This window comes from Hippoglossus stenolepis, chromosome 2 (assembly GCF_022539355.2).
Source record: "Hippoglossus stenolepis isolate QCI-W04-F060 chromosome 2, HSTE1.2, whole genome shotgun sequence".
Taxonomy (NCBI): domain Eukaryota; kingdom Metazoa; phylum Chordata; class Actinopteri; order Pleuronectiformes; family Pleuronectidae; genus Hippoglossus; species Hippoglossus stenolepis.
This window is the reverse complement of record NC_061484.1, coordinates 4,254,184-4,275,772: the sequence shown is the minus strand read 5'-3', so window position 1 is coordinate 4,275,772 and position 21,589 is coordinate 4,254,184. Positions and strand designations below refer to the sequence as shown.

General features: G+C 40.8%; 1 protein-coding gene across 4 annotated transcripts in view; it reads left to right on the top strand.

Annotated features, from left to right (window-relative positions):
• The first annotated feature begins 2,154 nt into the window (after nt 1-2,154).
• The window catches only part of si:dkey-237i9.1 (SEC14-like protein 1), a 32,044-nt gene continuing 12,609 nt past the window's right edge, over nt 2,155-21,589 (top strand). For 3 of the 4 annotated variants that reach the window (XM_035147153.1, XM_035147126.1, XM_035147135.1), the window contains exons 1-3: nt 4,042-4,131; nt 20,091-20,240; nt 21,210-21,341. In XM_035147153.1, coding sequence (XP_035003044.1) covers nt 4,069-4,131; nt 20,091-20,240; nt 21,210-21,341 — 345 coding nt within the window. In that variant the 5' untranslated portion in view covers nt 4,042-4,068. Of the gene's footprint in view, nt 2,541-4,041; nt 4,132-20,090; nt 20,241-21,209; nt 21,342-21,589 lie in introns of those variants that run through there. The other variant, XM_035147144.1, reaches the window with a different exon arrangement.

Genomic DNA, 21,589 nt, shown 5'->3' with positions numbered 1-21,589 from the left:
GCTCCAAATAATGTGCTGTAATGAATGCAATGTTGTTGTGTATAACCCCATTTTTGTAATGTATTTAAATCAGGAGAGTTGGTTTATATTTGACCCCATCATGGCTCATTTGTTGCATTTGGGAGTCTATCTTCGGGGCTTTATGCCTGTGCCTGTGGATAACATTGTGAAAGAGTCTACTTCAACCCAAACTATGATCTTTTCCTGAAACTAAACAAATAGTTTTTTCGGCTAAACCTAAACAAACTACAGCTGAAACGTGAGAAAGCACTGACGCCTTCTTTCAACAGTCCATTTCCCTCTTAGATTTCAATGAGTTGTAATTGCAGCTATTGCCCTTTAGAGGTCCCTGCACATCCATTGAAACTGTTGTCAAGCCATAAAGTAGCCCTTATCCTTTTGTGTTTAAACAGTATTTTATGTGATCTACTCCTCAGTTATTGATCCAATGTGGCATATCACTATGTACCTCAGATGCATGATCAATGGACCACATGCTCTTGATCACACTGCTGGATTTGAATCTAGGACATCACAGTTACCCGGTATTTGCTTTCAGCCTGGCGAGCCCACTACACACCCAACTTAATGGTGTCTTTGTTCTGTTATCACTCAAGGAAGGTGACATTCGCATGCTGATCCACTGAACAACACACAACACGATGACCTTTTGCAGTGACCTGGATTGAATCTCAACCAAAGCAGCTGTATTCACTGCTGAATCCTGTTTTCATGCTAAATCAGGGAATGGTGTATTACTTTGCTGCTATGGATTCACAATAGATCACATTCTCCATAAGCAAATTCTCCAGCCGATCATTATATGAACATACAATGACATGTGTTTGTATTTTTAATGAAACTGTTGTTCTTTCACATTTGCCGTAGGGACAGACCTTGGTGTAAGCCATGAATTCAACTAGCCTGCCCTTTGAAACACAATCGCCTTAATGCTATCATCCACCGCCATCGCTGCTAAACCTCTTACATAATTAGGATGTGAGTGTATTTAACTCTGAGAACTAAACAGAAGCTTATAGGCCACAGAAGTCCGGACATGTGAGTCAACAAAGAAACACACATGTCCGAAACATATGAGCTGGAAAGATAATTTGTCAAAAATGTAATAATTATGTGCAAAAATCACTTACTTAGGTTTATTAAAATGTGTTTTTTTCCCTTTATTACCTCCACCAAGGATTACACAAAAAGTCCTGGATGGATAACCATGAAACTTAGTAGAAGAAGAATGCAGTATAGGTCAGGAGTTGACCAACACAATTTTGGTGCAGATCTGGATCAGGGGGCAGATCCAGGATCTTCTTCCTATTCTGTCCCATTTTTGGAGTCAGAGTCTCTTGAAAAGACTTTCAAAAGGATTCATCGATGTTATGACACAAACACGACATTAAAGTGGACTGCTCTCTCTGTCATCTGGCTCCAGAAGATATTAGTCTTTTTTTTTGGTCTTGTCTCCACTAATTTTGCTTTGGCAAGATATTTGTTTTATTTCCCGGCATATCGAATCTCCAACAAATCAAAGTAAAATTATATAATTATTTGGACTATGCCACTTGCTAAATCATATATTCACAAATCTAAATATTGTAATAAGTAATTAATGATTATCTTTGAGAATGGAATCTAATTGGTCCTTGGAGTTGTGCGACATTATAAATGACCACCATACTCCCCAGTGACCAGGTCTACTCATCGATCAATAACCAAATACCCCTGTGTGTGTGCGCAGAGGCTTTGAATAAGCAGGATCAGTTCAAATCATCCCCATTTACTGTTAATGCACAAACTGATAGTGTATGTATCTGCTCTCCATTGCAACATATTTAGTCTCTGCTGAAGAATGTAGGCATCTGTTACCTCAGGCACAACAGACACACAACACTGCACTGGAAACATGTGACAATCATCTGGTTTCGTTTTTTTAAAAAAACATTACAAATAAGATTTGCACTGTGTCATGTATGACTGCACTGGAATTCACAGGAAATAATTTGTCTGTTCTGACATGACTCATATCATTGCTCACTGTCCCCTGGTGTTCGTCTTTCACTGAGCAGATGTGGTCAGTGAACGCAGCACTGCGCTGCTCTGGGAGGTGGAAAAGAACTGAGCTGGGGGAACTGGAGGAGGAGCGACGGCGTCACGGGCGCGATGACCCGGCGAGAGAGGAGGAGGTGACAGGCAGAGGGACGCAGTCCTCCTCCGGCGACACTGCTCCTGTGTGTGAGTGAGTGAGATTACACGGTGAACGGTTCTGGATATTCCGGTTATCCCTCTTACTATGCCTGTTATCGCCGGACTGTGAGGCTTCTGCGACGGTTAGCTTTGTAGCTACATGGCCAGCTAGCACGGCACCGCTAACTGTTGTTAGCAGCTGGCTTCAGCTCAACACACGGACCCGGCGAAGTGAAGAGCCGAGGAGGTGGAATGGCCAGAGTTCCCTCGGACACCTCTTTCAGAAGACACAGCGACTAAGCAGACGGAACAGATCCACATTTCTTTAGAGGTCCGAGTCACCGGTAAGCACGATTTGTTCAATTTAGGTCAACTTAACAGCGATCTGTAAAGTTAGCGCTAGCATGCTGGCTAGTCTCCGCTAGCCACTGTTGTCTAAGCTAACGTTAACAAGTCGGCGTGGCAAATGTTACTCACTAGGTGTTTGTGTTAAAACAACAACAAGCTGTTGGGTTTTCATTTTGAACTAGCAACTTAACACCTGCTGACACCTGCTGACAAAAAAATGTGTGATATTCCTCAGCTGTGGCTCAGTTAACACTGTTACCACATCCTGTTCCATGGACACCAAACCAGAAAAAGACCACAACAAATGCTAGAAATGAAAGCATTCAAAACATTAGCTGATAGCTACCGGGTCCAGTGGAAACACTAACACAGACATTATGTATAGACGTTGGAGAGGATAACCCGATGTGATACTTTAATAGTTGTAGTCAATCACTTAGACTTGGAGAGACACAGAGAGAAGAGAGAGAGAGAGACTGCTGAGTGGTGTGTTTGAAACTGTGTCATCCTCAGTCTCTTGATGAAGTAATTGTTTTTGCTTTGACGTGTCTTTGTTGACGTTGCGGACAGATCCTGAAGCATGGCGGTAATTATGTGTTTATAAATGTGTTGTTTAGTTATCAACACTGTGGCGACCTGTTTGTGTTCTGTCTGTGGATCCTACAGCCCGGTTATTATTAGTCCGCCTGCCCTGATCCCTCTGAAAGTAGTGCAGCCATGTTCCCGCGACATAGCAGTGGTTAGAAACGTGTATCAGCATGCTGACTGGAGATGAAGTTCAAGCCAGTTCAAGGAGTGTTTGCTTCATGAAAACACATGAACATTTGTCTTTTACAACTGGCACCTTTCAAACGACCAGAAGACTCCTTTCATTCTGCTTTCAGCTCAGATGCTTCACTGGATCACTTCTTGTATGATTACATGAAGTGACTTGTGTATACCTGTGACCTGAGCTCCTGCAGTGACGGTAGTTGGACTTAGTGTAATAAATCCCCAGTAGTTTGTAGTGAAAGGCCCTTGCAGTGGTACAGTCCCTGATAAATGAGCAGGTAGAACATTGAGATCCTCATCCATGGCTCCAAACACCCCCCTCGCTGCTCATCACTATTCATGCTTTTCTTGTTCTTAGGGCTGCTAGCCAACACACACACACACACACACACACACACACACACACACACACACACACACACACACACACACACACACACACACACACACACACACACACACACACACACACACACACACACACACACACACACACACACACACACACCCCTGTACCTGGCATCATACAAACATCAAGTCAGCCAAAACACACCTTTACTTAATTACACGCAGAGACACCTATAATGGTGTAGTTCTGGCACTCACTCACTCAGCAGCAGCACACAGTTCTTGTGATGATGCCAAATGAACTGCAGCCCTAGATCAGGTTTGATTTATTACACAAAGATCATAACTCTTTCTTCTCTGATTTGATTTATTCTTCAGGTTGTTGGTGTCACTCTAATCCCCATCATGGTGCAGAAGTACCAGTCCCCTGTGCGGGTGTACAAGCAACCCTTTGAGCTGGTGATGGAGGTAAGTGTCTCTACCTGTACGCGGGTCAGCCCTGTATTGCACGCCATAGATTAGGAATGGGTGAGAATTGTCAAATACATAAAAATTCAAACAATTAATCCAATTATTGTCTGCGAATGGTCAGTTTCTCAGTTATTATCAAATGGTGTCGCTGCTAGCATCCTTATCACAGATGCAGAGTTATGTAATGCTGGTGGGTGGGCGCTTCAGAGGTCACCCTCAGAGGGTAGTCATTGAATTACACACCTTGCTTGTCATTTGTTCACATAATCAAAATGCTGTTGCTTAAGCTAGACTGCAGTGCAGGCAGTTTACTGCCAATGTTTCTGCATCACCATTACACTGAGAGTGCTTTCTGAGCAGTTCTGTCAGCATAAATTTTGAATCAAATAAAACAGCCATCACAACTAATGCGTTGAATTATAGGAACAGAGTTGAAGCTGATTTAGTGTGAACTGTGAACACACTCACCGTAGTGCTCTACTTGCTAGAGTGAGGTTATACCTCTACAACATACACCACACTCTTATGTCATGTGGTTTACTCTTCACACACCCTGCCATGTGTTTTTAGCCCACCAAGCTCCAGTTGATCTTTTCTTTAAATGGACATCAGCTTTGTACACCAGCACAGAAGAAGAACACGGTTGCACTGACCCCATACAGTTCCCTGTCATCTTGAGGTTTAAGATGTCTTCAATGATAACTGCAGTGTTGAGCCATCATGCTATACATCGTGCATGCATACTCAGCATCTGACTATAGAGCAAAACTGTGCTGTTATGTCTGACAGAGGTTCCAATGCAGACCTGGAGGTGGTAGTCCATTTGCAGCGTAAAAAATTCAGTGGCTACCATGGCTTTTAGCAAATGACTGCCATGCTGCATGTTTTTGTTCACTTTCAGGCATGAGTGCCATGTTTAGTGCAGAGAGAGTGTGAATTTGAATGTACCTCTCTGTTTGCTTTGGTGTTTCTGGTGACATCTATGCTTTCTGTATGTGCATTTTTCCACTTATGGAAAATTTTTATTTTATTTTATGTGCAGCTTCCAGTTAGTCTTTGGATGTCAGAGAAGCTGCACTGACTAAAAGCTTCAGAAGTTGCACATAGAACACATTAAGCAACTGATTCTCTGTCGGGTCACATCTGTGAGATCTGCTTTCTTTAAAAATGATTGAAAAAGAAGCTATAGCGTACTATACTAGGACCTATAATCAGGTCACACAGCGGATGGACGGTTTACTCAGTAATGATTTGACCTCAGCTGCTTATTGTTGGTAATGTGGTGATGGTGCATGTCTGCAGTCTTGGCCTTATTACGCAACTGTCTATTTTAGCCAAACATTTGAACTAGCCAGGGGTGCATTATTTTTGTGCTGTTTCTTTCTCTGCTTCACTTGTTTAAATGACGTCCAATGAGGAAATTAGAGGGCAATTCCTGTATTTTTTACATTATGTTACTTTTAGCTCTGCAGGTTCCAGACAGGTGCCGTTTTCTTTAAATGGAAATCAGCTTTCTACACCAGCCTCAAGGAGGGTGCAGAAGTCTAAATCTCCTTAGCACAGACTGGATTGAGCACTGGGCAAACCGATGGCTATAAATAGAGGGCTGGTGCTGACACCTGGGTCTACACATGCAGTCAAAGGGGGGAATATTAATAATACCAAATCCGACCTGCATGGGCTTTATGGGACAGGGTTACTTTTGAGAAAACCACTGGAGTAGCTCTGGGTGCTTTAAACGAGGACAGCAACAATACAGTGTATGTTAGTTTCTGTTGTAGAAATAAAGGTTTCCTTTGTATTGTATGACATTATGGGTAGGACACGAGCAACATGGTCAGAATCTATTGTTTAAAAAAAAATTACATTTCAGTTTGTTTGAAGCTGGGTTTGGTGCGTTCTGATCATTTCCCCTTTTTGTGACTTTCCTCCGCAGTGAGTATTTTTGCAGACACTGCAGAGCAGACTTAATGGTGCGTCACAACACTTGCTGGCTCTTTCTATTGAAAATCCAGCGAAATCTCTTCCCTCTCGCTTCCTCTAAAGCAGGTCTTTCATCATTGCAGCATAGTCGTGTAACAACATTCTGCGTACTGTTTCTGTTGTGTTAAAAAGAACCAGCTTCTTTCAGCTTGTCATTTTGTAGAATAGTTTAAAAGAAATGCACATGGCTATATGTGTTGTTCAACCATGTTATTTCTCTCTGTCAGTGGTGTCTGAAATATCTGTCAGCAATGGCTTCTCCCTTTCGTCTGTTGGGGGATTATATTTGACATTTTGCTTTGAGGAATTTGGTTTTCTCTCTCTACTTGACTCTGTTGTTTGGATACTGTCAGTTCTTTTAAATACCAATTTATTCTGGTGAGGGTTAACTCCAAGGCTCTACATTCCTCTGTTAAAGCCTTAACTGCATTCCTTTAGTGTAGTTTAAATACAGCCTCTCCTCACTTTGCCTCAAGGAGCCACTCGGCTCACTGACAGGTGCAATCAAAGTATTTCAACCTCTCGTTAAAACTGCTGTGGCTTGCATGTACGGTTACATAAGGCAGGCCTGGATCTCAGATCCCCTTCAGCTGTTTTTGTTCTGCAGTGTTTATTGTACCCACAATTGAAAATGTTATAATCTGTATTGTCTGTGTTGATAGCTTTTTGGCAGATTTGACCCTCTTCTTGTGAATTGAATTGAAAAGAATCCAATATGATGGTTTTACAATCTGTAAAAACAATTATGACATAACTGCTTTAGAAAAGAATGTACTAATATAGCTCTGATTTAAATGATAATCAAGTTTGTGTTTGAGAATGGATAATCTGGCCCAACTGTTAAGGGAAGATATCTATCGTTGGGTGTTGTAGTTTTCTTAGGATTTGGGCATATGGCTTTTGTGAAGAGCTTTTAGATTGCAACACTTATGAAGAGCTGTGCAAGTAATCTGAACAGGACTCGACTTGACTCTTAATTGAAGACTAAATGTGATGATGTTCCACAAAGTGATTTATTGCAGAAACAAAGTCAACTGAAGATTGCATGTCACGGACGCCAACTCCTCAAAATACTGACAAGATACCAACGGTGCCAGAGTGAAAGACACCACGTCACCTTCAGTGTGTGCTCCACTAGGCAACTTCCTTTGTAGAACGACTATATGTTAGAAAAGTAAACAACACAGCAACACTCTCATCCTTAACGGCAGCTACAGGTGTAGTATTGAGTAGCTTGGTAGCCTTCTTATCGCTGCACAAAGTTGGCTTGTTTTTGTTGAGGATCCCTTACCTTTTTTGTTATATCATCTTCGGCCACAACGGCCCCTTGAGTCAACTGCGACATATCAATAACAGGAAATGTATTTGATGCTGTTGCTGATGTTATCGCAGCAGCTCAGTCTCAGAGTCCCTAGTCTATCCTTAGGGAGTGAGAGGAATGTCTAAAGCAAAACACAATACCCCCTCCTGTTGTTGTTGTTTCAGGCCTAAAGGGACAGTTGCATCTGGCACATATCCAATAAAGAAGAATGACTTCAGTAGTCACCAGAGGACTAAAACCCTGACCGACCCTGTGATTGAAAATAACTGCTAACTTGACGCTGTCTGTCATAGTTAATCTTGAACGACAATGGCTATCCCTAAAGTCCCCCAACTCTCAGATTAGCACAAATTCTTCAGAGAGAGGGTATTAAGTGAGCCAAAGCCCAGCCCGCTCCATGGAAACGTACAGGTCTGTGGCTAATCCATGAGGACAAAGTGCTTCAGTCCTGCCCCTGTCCCAGTAGAGTTTCTAAGAAGGAACAGGATGTGCCATGCTAATGTAATGCCACCATCAGGGAATGTTTCCTTTGTGATTAGATCCTCTATATCACTGGCAGCTACACGAATAAAAACATATACTATATATAATATATATTAATGTTAATATAAATAGATACTTAATATATTGAAAGAGTAATCCAAAATGTGTCATGTGTTTGAAACAATGTGTGATGTTGCCTTGTAAAAATATTTCAAACATATGGTGCAGTAAAACAACAAAGAGTGAATGAGTGAGATATTCTTTCACACTTCAAGACAGTGGTGGACTGAAACCTGTTGCTTATTTAAAGGCTCATTTACCTTTTCCACTCCCCCCAACTTTTGAGTAATCATGCCCAAAACTCCTTACCAAAATTAAGATGGCTGAATACATATATGAGTAAGATCTTGCCAGACAGAAAACTCCTAAAGATTTTTCATGAAAGGGTCATATATATGAGTAGTTGACTGCAGTAGGTAAAGGACAGTATTAGGCCCCCCTATTAGTAAACCCCTGTCTCAAATTTGAAGAAGTTAGCATAAAGTATAGCCATTCTACAGGTTTTTTTCATGACATAATCCAGTCAGAGCTTCAAAAATAATATTTGGAGACTCCAAATGGCTTAGCCAGATGCTAAAGCTACGTAAAGCTTTTGCCATTGAAATATGGCAATATCTGACCTTTCTGAGTTTAGGCTGATCTTTTTCAAAATACATAAGAAATGATAGAAAACCAATGCTATTTCTGCAAAGACGAGAACTTTCTGAATCTGTTGATTGTGACATCTTCTGTCCACACACCATGTGGGAGTGGCTGCAGGGAATTTTTCATTCTGAGCTTCCATTGTGCAAAACAGAAACAAGAGCGTTTTATTCCAAAAGGTACACATGCAGTAGATGCATATCTGTTTTGCGTGTCAGTAAGTTTGGTAACGGCACCAAAACCCAACTGTTCAAGATATCAGTGGTCACATTTTTCATCCTTCAAACATTAGAGTTTAAGAAATTAGGTCATTCATACTTGAACTCAAACTTGAATGACTCAAAACAGCTGTTTTTACAACAGTCGGGAGCACTAATGAACCAAGTTACACACATTACTGGGTCTTCAAGTGTCTAAAACCAAACCCAGTTTCTCTTTATTCAACCTTTCCTGTATAAAGATGACCTGGTTGACCTAGTCTTCTCAGTTAAGGTCTCTTCTCTACTGTACATATTGTATATGTACAAGTTGTTTTGACTGGTGAATGAAATGGGCATTTAAGTGCTTGAACAGTGTTCAGTCAGCCTAATCCCACAAGTAATCTTCACATGCATATAGTAACAATTGACAGAGAGCCTCATATTTGAAATTTGTTTACATCACCAGCTCTGTATCATTTGATCCTTATCAAAAGTATTTCCCATCCTTCTGCTCTGACCTACATTGAACATTGTTCTGAACTGGTTCATGTGTCTCCTATCAACATGCCATGTGAAAGTGGCTCTCGCACTGGATCTCGACGAACAACTGGAAATGTTTTAGAGTCAATTTAAGCTTACGTTGGGCCAAATAGAAAAAATAAAATTTTATTAAAAGAAGTATATCAGTGTCCGTCTTGCCTGTTGGGTATTGAGGTAACAGCACAAAAGCCCAGCGGTTCAAGAGCTGCATTCATGCTACAAACGCTAAAGAGTTGAAGGGGAAAAAAATAGTTAGGTTTGGTTTTCTAGTAGGAAGTAATGTAATGTTGCTGCAGTTCATATCCTGTGGTCTGTTAATTGTGTTATCTTTTGCACACTTAACTACTTAAAGTTCCTTGCTCATCCTCTAACTGTTTGTATGTGGGTCACCCTTAACAAGTTTGTCGAAGTGTCAGATTGCTAACACATTGTTTTTGTGCCTATTTAGTGCAGCGCTAGTGTTTCTAAACGTGGCTCATCCCTCTTCTCCATGTCTAGCCTGGCCTCAGTGAAAAGCAGCCTTGCCAGGGTGACATCCTGTCCCACCATGTCCTGACCCACTTATGGCCAGGTCTGGTTAAGGCTTCGGCAGCCCAGTTCTCTAGCGCCTAACCATCACAGACTTACTATTTTAATCCGTCTGTGTCTCAGGCCGTGTTTAAAATTAACTTTTTGATCCATCTGCCAATGAATGTAAAAATTGTATGAAAGATTCATGACAGCTATTTGAATTCACATATTTCATTGATTTATTTTACATAGCAAGTTTGTGTGTGGTACAACCAAGTCTTGGGTCCAGGGATGTTAGCCCAATCTGGGTCCCATCCAGACTTCCAAAGTTCTCTCTCATTTCGTCTGTCTTACACTGAGCTCCAACTTTTATTCCAAATTCATATTTTCTCTCCGTCTATGGAGGTATACAAAACAATGTTGCAAATTAATACAGGTTAATTATTTTATAGTGACAGTCCACTGAAAAATAACTAACCTATATTATGAGTCTGTAGCGGTGTGTGAGATAACCTTTTGGGGCAGCCACAGATAAGTGTATATCCCATTAGCGGTAGTCATGTTACTTTAGTCAGCCATGAAGTGTGTGCTGAGCTCAGGATAAGAGCTAAGTTAACCCAGTTTGGACCTAAGAGAGTGAGGAGAGAGAGGTGTACTTATTGTCTGCACAGGCTCACCAAAGCGTTGGATTAGGTTAATGTTGTATACGCTGCAGACACACTGATAAGATACCGTTAATGTGCCGCCACATACTTACAGAATCTCTTAGCACTTAGCGCTTATTGATAGCCTTAGCTCAACACAGTTTCCCCGGTTCTGAAAATGACATCATCACATCTCTTGTGGCATACCATAGTGACAGTGAACAGTGAGGGTCAGATAAAGAATTTTGAAAACTAGTGTCACCAGTATACTTGTAGTTGTTGAAGATTTTTTGACCATCCTCACACATTACTGTTTATGCCACTGTATATTATGGATATAATGTATATTACACTATATCTGTACAGGAGAATAGTGCCTGTCTAGTTCCACAGATACTCCCTTCTCTCTCCAAGCAGTACCCAAGGTCAGGTTATAGATAAAGGACCAACCAACAGTACATTGTGTCTACGCTCATTGACTTTCATATCTAACTCAGATGCTCCAGACAGAGAGGCCCCAACTTTAACTCTTTTACATATTTCACCAGTGGCAAGATGTAAGGACACACCGTGATGTAGGAATGCATATTTAGACTTAACTATCCAATAGGATGTGAACACCTACATGTAACATAGAGAGTGACAGCAATTCTAGCCTTTCATGGATGTGCTGTTAGAATGGGTGATACAAGTAGAGGGAGATATACTGGGAAGCTGTGGGAGACATCTTCAGACTTGGGGGGGGTGACAATTGCTCAAGTTACTCTGTTAGCGTTTGTATATTGTTCCAACTTCTGGTCTCCTTGATGCATCAAGTCTACATTAAAATCTTCTGCATAAGACATCAGCTGCTGCCTGAGTTCTCCTTTCACCAGCTTCCAGAAAACATCCATAACAGTAGTGATGAAAGTTATTAGGGAAGTAGGCCTATTTCAGCAACCGACCAATGGTCACTGACCTCATGTGTTGCACGCTAACACATTTTGTGTTGTTAAGGTAATGTTTCCATTGAAAAATAGTGCGTTCAGGTTTAGTGTGCCTGCTCCAGTGACAAGTTTCCGATTTAGCGGTTCATGTTTGCTTTTTTCATCAGCTTTCCCAGTACTGTACCTGTCTGTAGTGGTTCAGAACATTTTCATCCACTCTTCTGAATGAATCTGTCAGAGTTGTGCCTGCAGTGACTAATTCACTTACTCAGCTAGATGCTTTCTGCTAAAAACAATGAAGAGTAACAGCCTTGGGCGAGGAGCTTATCGTCCGGCGTGCTGCTTTTAAAGGAGGACTGTACTGCCAGCACCACGTGACTTTGGGGGCCTGTGAGAAAATTCTGGACCTGATTTCATTCACCGATCACCAGTACATTCATTCAGTCCCTTTGCTGCTGCTGCAAGGTCGAGATGCTGCCCCAATAGCTCCCCTCCCCCACTCAGCTCTGCTCTGCAAGACACAGATGAATGTGTACGCACATACTCGCCCACAATGACCCTTTAGTGCATTTTAGCCTGCAATCATGCTGCAGTGGATAGTGACTCAGACCTATGCAGCAGCTATGTGACGTTCATAGGAACATGTGCAGTATATTGTAACAGTCTTAACATGTGTTTTTATGTTTGCCATTGCATTTTGCTGCCAATACGTGGCTGCATTTGTTGTTGGTTGATTCTCTTTCTTTTCATCCTCAGCTTTAGTATTTTGAAATGAGTAGCAAGATAACATTGGTCTGATTTTGAGTGCAATTAATGTAAAAACATTGATCACCCTGCAGTCCAGTTTTAATACAGTTCTGTGTGAAGCTTTATTATCCTTCCCTGTTACATATCTGTGTCTTTTCTCTTCCCATTTGTATGCATTCTCACATGCATGCCTTAGTCAAACACAGAAGCGTTCATTAATCTCTCAAGAGCAGTGATCAGAAATCACCAGACACTCTGTCCCCCTCTTCCCACAGCTTTCAGCTGCAAGAAATCAGATACTAGGGAAGTTTCAGCAGCATTTACTGTAACCATCTAATTAGATCTTCATCACAGTTGATAAAATATCTGGACTTTGTATTAGTGGTGGTAGAGCAAGCAACACAACATGCTTTGCCAGTTCCTCTCTTTGCAGGATGTCGGTAATGCTGCAGTTTTCTGTAACTTGTTGCTCATGAGGAACTACAGGAATTCATACTGTCATTCATTGTCTCAGCAGTTTTATGTATTATAATAACCTGAGTTTAAGCTTTGACAGAGTCATGTCTTAGTAAGCCTTATAGCAATGGAAATGTGTGTAATCCAGCATTTCTTGTTCTTACTCTGATGACTTTTTGATGGCCGACAGATGGCCATCCTGCTGCCTTCAGTTCCCTAATGTGCACACTTATCCAGTCATTCATACATAACCAAGTAGGCAAGCACTACAGTTAAGCATTTTGCACAGCCTACCAAATATTTAGGACATGACATTTATATAAGGTCTGTGCACTATGCAGATTGTCCCCCTCCTCTTGAAGGGAGGTCAGTGGAAGGAGAGATGTGGGTGGTATGGCATGCAGAGACCAAAGGCTCTATTGTTGTTTCTTTTCAATCTGGAGATTGTTCTCTATCTTACCCCACATCTAGTCTACACCTAAGCTCAGATGCTTTTGGAGCTGAGGGTGGAGAAACTTTGGCCAGTCTTGAGGTAGTGTTGCTATTACCCTCGTTGACACTTCGTATCACATTCAAATGTATAGTTCTCTTTCTGTAGAAAAGAACAAAAAGGAAGCACATATTTCTGGGTGAAAGATCGGTGTCACACACGTAGAAGACACCAACAAAGATGTGTCGAGAGTCCCTTTAGGGTAACGTCCTGCCTCTGCCTGCTGCACCACCCCTCACCTAAATCCTGGTTCATTATTAAAATAATTGCTCTGGTTTTGGTGTTAGGTTTCCCGAGAAGGTGCAGTAATCAGGTAAATACAATACAAGGAAATAAAAATAAACACATTACTTCACTTCTCTCATTTTGGCATCAAAGATGAGGGAGTTTCCATTATTATCTATCACCACTATTACCCTGATAAATGTCTGAAATGAAACCTGTTACTTCTCATGTAAAGGAGTTAGGGGAAACACAGAATTTTCAAGCGGCCTTCTCAGTAGCCTCCCTGCCTCTCCCCCCTGTCATCATCAGTGACCTAGGTTGGAGTTTATAGCCTTGCTGTCAGAAAAGAAAACCAGGAGGAATTTTCTTGTCCATTCGCTAAAGCTCATTCTCTATAACCTATTCACCTCACATTATGTAAACGGATGCCAGCAAGGTGTTGTGTGCGTCAGGCCGTTATTTTCAGAAGTGGGTTGTGTGTCAATGACAACCGTGCTCATTAATGCATGTGACATCTTCTGTCATTTGATATTCAACTAGTGTCCAGTGGTAGCCTGGGGTGAATCATTAATATGTGGGGCTAGTAATCTCAAAAGTTGTTGTGACTTTGATTGTCCATCACGCAGCATCCTCACATCCATTCAAGCCCTATAGTTGTTGTCATTCACATGGTCAACAATGCCCAACATAGATCCAAATAGGTGACTGGCCAGCGTGTGATCTCAACCCCTTTAGTGACGTCCTCAACAGGTCCCAGGATTGCCCGAGGAGGTATGTGGTAACTCGTAATGATTTCTGTCAACTAACATTGGCTAAGTAACGTCATACCCTTGTCAGTGGTCCTCACTCAGAGCCATGTTTTGTTTGTTTGTGATGTCAAGGCTGGTGTATAGTCATTAGACAATTTGTTTTGGGTCTTGGAGGGCACATCAGACTGAAGTGTGGCAGCCCTCTGGATTCTATTGCCTGTTGTCAGTTGTCTGACTATAGGCCTCATTTATCAGTGTGACACACATGTGAGACACAGAAAGGTACTGAAATGGTAGAAGGAAAGTGTTTGTCTCTCAGGCAGCACTTGCTTACACATGCTGGTTATCCTTTTGTGTATTATACAGTTTGTGTATGCTCCTGGTTTCTGAGACAAAATGTCAGACTCATTTGTGTGTTAGGCAAACAACAGGCACAGTTTGCTATTTACACATTACAATGAGCGAACCCATGAATAGAACATCTCAACTCTTTATCATACTGCACTGTTAGTCATTCTTCTTCTGTGAGTACTTAGATAACTCAGCCAGATCGTTTTGCTGCATCCTGCCTTTGTGCACTCTGGGTGTTTTCGCTTCATCTCTAAGCTTTCGTCATCAAATATCTTAATCTTAAGTGCACCCTACCAAAATGTTCCCATTTTCCCAGCCAGCAGGCTGTCGTCTCTATTACACAACAATTTGCATAAGCTCAAAAGACGTGATCCTACCACTGAGGAAGTTACAAGTGTTCTCCCCTCAGAGTTTTTCACCCTGGAGACCTACAGGCCAAGGATTTTCAACTTCATCTCAGGAGACTGACCTTTCTCTCACTTTCAGGTAGACTAGCTAAGCAAACAGCCCATTAAAGATCTAATGCCTCTAAATAGTTCTGCTCCCGTGTAACAAAAGCTTGTGGGATTTTGCCCTTGGCTGTACTGAATTTCCTGTGAAGGCTTCGTAAAACTTATTTTATCAGAACATCTACGATCAAGTCTGTTGATGTCTTTCACAAGTTGCAACTCGATCTATTTCTTGTGAACAGCTGTAGATAAAAACAAACATTTCATCAGAGAGTGCATCAGTTGCTATGTTACAATGGCTTTGCCCTTGGGGTTTTCTTACTTTCCTTCCAGGCAGGTGATACTGTTTTGTGTCAACATATGTGCACTCTGGAGCCCTGAAGGTACACATATAGTTAATGAGTCATGCACAAATATTCATATAAGCTAAGTATATGTACACACAAAAAAGAGTGTGTACAAGCAGTGTTTTACTGGCCATTGGGCACTGCCAGAATCGCTTGGCTCTTCTTTTCAGTCACGAAAAGAGAAAATTCCTTGGCCTCGTGTGACCCCAACGGTTCTAATGACATTATTGTTAAAGGCCGGGAGCAGTGAATACAATTTATGATAGTTTTGTTTACATGTTGGTGCTGTACGTAAATTTGTAGAGGAGATACTAGCTCATCAACCAGTACTAATTCCTAGGAAGCAGCGCCAAAGCTCAGTGCAAATGTCCTGTGTTTGTTAATGTTAATATGCACTTGTGACTACATAGTCACATTGAAATGGCTCACTTGTCAGGTAGGAGGGCCCATGAGCAGAACTTGGTTTAAGGCCCCAAAGAGGTCAGGACTGACACCTGGCATGTCCCAACAATTCCTGTTGCAACATCGATAGGCCAGTTGAACCTAAAAATGTAGGTAAAGGGATAGTTCACAGAAAAATTAAAATTTGCTCATTATCCACTAACGGTTAGTGGATAATAAGTGAATTTTCATTTGGGGTGGATGAAGTGTTGGAGTCCACAAAACACTTTTGGAGTCTCAGGGATAAACAGTGTTGCAGCCAAATCCAATACAATTGAAGTAAATGGAACCCCTTCTTCAGAGATAAATAACAACAGAAAGCCTAATTTCCTCTGATATCCTCCTTGTTCTCACAGACACAACAGATAATATGAGTGTCGGGGCTTTTGATGATGTTTTCAGTAACATGTGGCATCTATTGCACTTCTGTCCGTCCTGGGAGAGGGATCCCTGCCATGTGGGTTCTCTGAGGTTTCTACGTTTTTTCCCCTGTTAAAACGTTTTTTTGGTAGTTTTTCCTTACTCTTGTTGAGGGTTAAGGGCAGAGGATGTCAAACTGTGTTAAGCCCTATGAGAAAAATTGTGATTTGTCAATATAGGCATCCAACTTTATGTGCTATGTCCTAGTTAGCTTTTCCTGAATTTGTTTGCAGGTTTGTTATGCTTTAAGATCAAGATGGATAATGACTGGGCTGTCTGCCATCATTCCAGTAAATTAAAGGCGTATACATGCATCTTGTAGTCCTTTGTATTCCGAAAGTGTTTTATGTATCCCCTCGGAGCTACTGGATTTCCTGAATCTCCCTTCCTGAGCAGAAAAAGATCTTAGTTTTCATACCTATGCCCTTGTCCACACTGCCTGTGTTCCAAGGGGAAAATGTTTTGTGTTTGCAGGAAGGGTTTACGAAACCATGCATTGCTTTTGTATTTTCTCTTGTGTGACCCTGGAAAGCACGTAAAATCTCCAGCCAAAATTCCAGGACCATTACACATGGATTGACATGTTAAATGTGTCCTAACTTATCTTATCACCATGGTGTCCAGAAGACTCGCTTCTCCTGGTCTTTCTTATTCACGCACTGGGTTTTGAGCAAGTCTGGAAACTAGGAATTCTTTTGGTACATTTGTTTTTATTTTTTCACTGGGCTGACGTGTTCCAGCAAAGAGTTGAAGCAGGGGACAAATAATATTTATTGTGATGGAGCTTGGTTACCATGGCGGTTGGCCTTGATATGCCATCAATGCTTGCTCCTTTTCCCAAAGACGGTCTAAATGAAAGGGCGGTGTCATGTCTGCACATGATTGTTTGCTGTTAAAATTATGCTTTGGGTGCCTACTGAGAATTCCCATCTTGCATTGTTTAAATGAAAGATGGATGGAAATTGAACATCCTGGTGTCAGATTCATAGTGTATTGTTGTGAAGCTCTAGTTTTGTTTATTTTCAGCACACCTGACTTGTAATGTTGGATCCATTACCTGTTGTTGAATTCAATAGATTCAGCAGCAGGTTCAAGGGCTGTATCACATCTTTGCAGTTATCTCTCTGTAATATTAGGGACAATTAGAAAACAATGAAGAAAAAAGACTTGTGAAGTGTTATACACTTCAACACTGTTTACAAGAATACAGCCGTAGCATAGGTCAGTTTAGACTACTAATTATCTGGGTAAATACCAGATGACCTGGATATTGACATAGTGTCATTTAATTGACTTTAAGCTGTGTATTTTGAGTAATGCCTGCAGAGGACTTCAAAACATGATGACAGGTGACTGAAAGAGGTTCTCTGTAGTGTCAGACAACATGAATGTAAACACGACATACTGGAAAGACGAGCTTTCCAGGTATAACTAGATGCAACAGACCCTGAAATGCTTCATAACTGTGTTACTTTGCTAAATTCAGTACAAGTCTGATGTTATAAAAATCTGTATAATGGAGTGTATGCTAATTGATAATGGACCTACTTTTCAATATTACTATCATGTGTTGTGCAAAAGTCTTATTATATTTATCCTGATCGCAAGCATCAAATTCACAGTTCATTCACAGTAAAACTTTGTTGATTAATGTTTTGGTCTCATAATGGGCAGAACTTTCAGTGTTTTAGAGACTTTATTGGTGAAAGCTCCTCAGATGTGACCAGATTGTGTCTCTCTGTGTTTTAAAAAACCCAGCAGCAGCAGCATGGCCTTACTGACCTCCCTCTTTTCAACACTAAAACAGTCAGGCTGTTTTCTGTGCACAAGGGACAGCTAAACATTGTGCTGTGTGTTTAGTCTGTTTTTCTCAAGCACAACATTACTCTAGTTTTTTTTGTTGTTCATATAGTGGTGGATTATGACTGTTGCTGTATGCAAGTCTATTGTGTGAGTGAAAAGTAATGTTGTTTTTGACAGGACCTGGCATTCGTGGTTGAGTTTTTTTGTTGAGGTACGGTTGTTTTTAATGGGTGAAACTAATGTTTACAGTCATTGCTGTTGTGCTGACGGCAGGACAAAGCCTGGACCACAGTGTTCCAGAGCATCAGGGCTGAAAAACGGTATTCACAATTCACTCAGTCAGTGGACAGTAGGCAGCTGAGTGATTCAGTGGCCCTGGTAGTGTGGTATGCCAGGAGCTGTTGAACCCTACTGACTGCCTACTCGGACACAAAACAAACCAGTCTGAACCTACCCTCGTGCTTGTTTCTTTATGTGAACATGTTCTGAATGTGGCCGGTTTATTCACACTAGTCGTATAGATGAACCATTCATATTGACAGTACATGCAAATTGATCGGTAATTACAAATGGCTGTGATTAAGGACAAATAATTGAATTTCAAGCCTCATCTTATTTCACACACTCGCCTGTTCTCGTGGTTTTCACAGGACCTCAGACATATGGTGTGTCCTATGCTCCACAGAACACAGCGCTTTTATCAGCAAGGTTCAGCTGCCACAAATTCAGCCAACGGCAAAAGTCTTGTGAGAAGCACTCGTCCTGCACAGTCTGTCCCCGCTCTGGCTTGCACTTAAATCTCAATTGGCCCCCTTATTTTCAGGCATACTGTATATCTGCGGTCTATGTCCCCGCTGATGAAGTGGTAGATTAGCAGCTGATAGCAATACACCATTTCCTACACTACTTCCTGTCTTCTTTTTCTTTCTTTATTTAATGTCTTTGCTTCCCTGATTTTATTTTAATATAAAAATCATTCACTCATAAATGCATTCCTTCACTTCCTGGAGACTCAAATTTTAGGGTTGATTGTCAAATGAGAAAATATGGGTTTTTACAGCAAGTTCCATGACGTAAAAGTCTCAGACTAGCTAAGTGTTATGACTACCTCTTATCACAGGCATCATTCAGTGTTTGAACTTGCCAGTTATGTAACCATGCCAGTCAGATCTAAGATGGGAGACTGGTGGCGATGAAGAAAAGGGGTTGAAAATAGGTGCTGCTGCACATTGTATCAGCCACGACCCTGTTGCATAACTGCGGGCCGGCTGTTTTACAAGAGCTGAGTTTGCCTATGTTTTGCATTTGTGACAAAACGTAATTTAGAGACACACAGCTGAGCCTATTGTGTGTGGATCCCTTTGTTGTAAAAAAAATTATAGTTCTTCTACTGTGGCTTAACTGAAGTGAGAATTTTAGAACTGTGCAAAGGAGAGTTTGTTTGGCGTCTCACTTGTTTGGCTGCACTGTATTCAAAGATTGTGTTAGTTACCAGTACAAGACCCATTGTAGTTATGTGATTTTATTTAACTCATTTACCCTGAACTTTTCAGTCATTTTTATTGAAATAAAGCTAAGTTTAGTAGTGGAGCTATAGCCTGACTGATATATATCAGCCGATATCCACATTACATAAAATATTCTCAATGATTCCTAAGATGATGTTTTCAAACCCTAATGACACAGAAAAAGTAATTGAGGCTTGATATTGTAAAGATTAACCATAATTTTTATCATAAATAGAAAACACAAAAAAAACTAAATATAAAGAAGTTGAAACAAGAATATCAACTTTATTTGTTGTATCTATTCTGCATAGTTTATTCAGTAAGCTTTCATGTAGTTACATATCTGCAAACAAACGCCAACGCCAATATATCTGTAAAAAACTTTTATCAGACATTATCTTTGACATATCAGCCTGGCTTTACTGGAAATCTCACTACACAAGAATTATGTGTTGAGGATACAGTTTAATAAAGTCTATGGTTCTCATGGGAAATGAGCAGCCATATGATGAAGTATAGTCACCAGCCAGTTAGTTTTTTTTTCTTCAACCAAACGTTTCCCCACAAAGTGTAAACTTAATACTACTGTGACTCTCTGAAGAGAAGATGGAAACTTTTATAAGAACCACTGTGTTAACTGACAATTCTCTTTCTCTTTCAGGCCTATGAGCGCAGATTCCCCACCTGTCACCTCATCCCCATGTTTGTGGCGAGTGACGTGATGGTTGAGGAGACCAGCGAAGACGGGTCAACCAACAGAGTTGAGCGCCGCTGTGCCCTGGACGTGGACGCTCCACGCCTCCTCAAAAGGGTATGTTGTTCATTAGATTATGTGCATCTCATGTTCAGTGCCTTATGGTTATTATGGTTCCCTCCTGCTTCAGAGGATTAAATCGTTTTTAACTATAACTAAATACGATTAAGTCGTTTTTTCATTTGTTTACAACCTTTCTTACACATACACGATAGGGCTGCAACTAATGATTATTTTGAAAATCGATTATTAATCAGGTAAAAAGACAAAAGCTACATTTGACCCTTTCTAGCAGTTTATTCGAAAAGCAACTTCATATTCTGGTACAATGCTGTTTTTATATGTATTATAGACATCTGCAACTTAATAATGAGGATAATTCCAGATTCAGATATCTACAATTGAATTATGACTAGTCATAATCGAAGTTCAACGTATCTTTAATTTTCCTCAATTTATGATGCCTTAAACTAAGTTTGAACCTGTCAGAATGATGTTGTATATGTCATGAACTTGAATTATGAATAGTCAGAATTCAATTGTAGAGATCTAAAACTGGAATAAAAATGTTGATATAATGTAATATACTATAATATAATAATTCAACTGAATTGTAGATATCTATAATGAAAAATTAGGAGTTTGCAGCTACAGTCTCTGAAGGCTTTAATGTAAAGTGATCCCACACTTGTGATGACTTGTCTCTGCCATTTCTCAAATGTTTACTCCATAGAGGAGTCACATGAGCTAAGCAAGGCACAGGATTGGCTGGTTTACTGCCCCACCTCAGGAGATGTGTGTGTGCCAGGCATTATAACTGACCAGACTAATCGATTACCGAATTAGTTGCCAACTATTTTAATAATCGATTACAACCGATTAAGTTAGTTTGTTAGTTAGTTGTTGCAACCCTAATACACAATGTAATATCTTTGGGTGTGTTCATATTCAAGCTAATGTTAAAATGTTCTGCCTCATGTCAGTTTAGTTTCTTGTAACATGTGTTGTTGTGTGTGTGGTTTGCAGATCGCTGGTGTGGACTACGTCTACTTCAGCCAGAAAAACACTCTGAACAGAAAGGAGAGGACGCTGCACATTGAGTCCCATAATGAGACCTTCTCCAACAGGGTCATCATTCATGAGACCTGCTGTTATTCGGTCAGTAGAATACATTCCACCACATAGCTTTTAACACATGCGTGTGGGTTTGTTTTTTATAGCACAGGTGAATGCAAAGTGAAAATCAAAATCAACCCATTGTGTTTTACTCAATCGCTTATCTACACACACAAACAAGTAAACACATTTTGTGAAGCTGTTCAGCTGCTGAATGATGAGCTGCTGCCAGCACACCAATCTTAATATTTGTGCTTCCTCTAATCTCTGCCGTGCCTCCCTGCAGAATA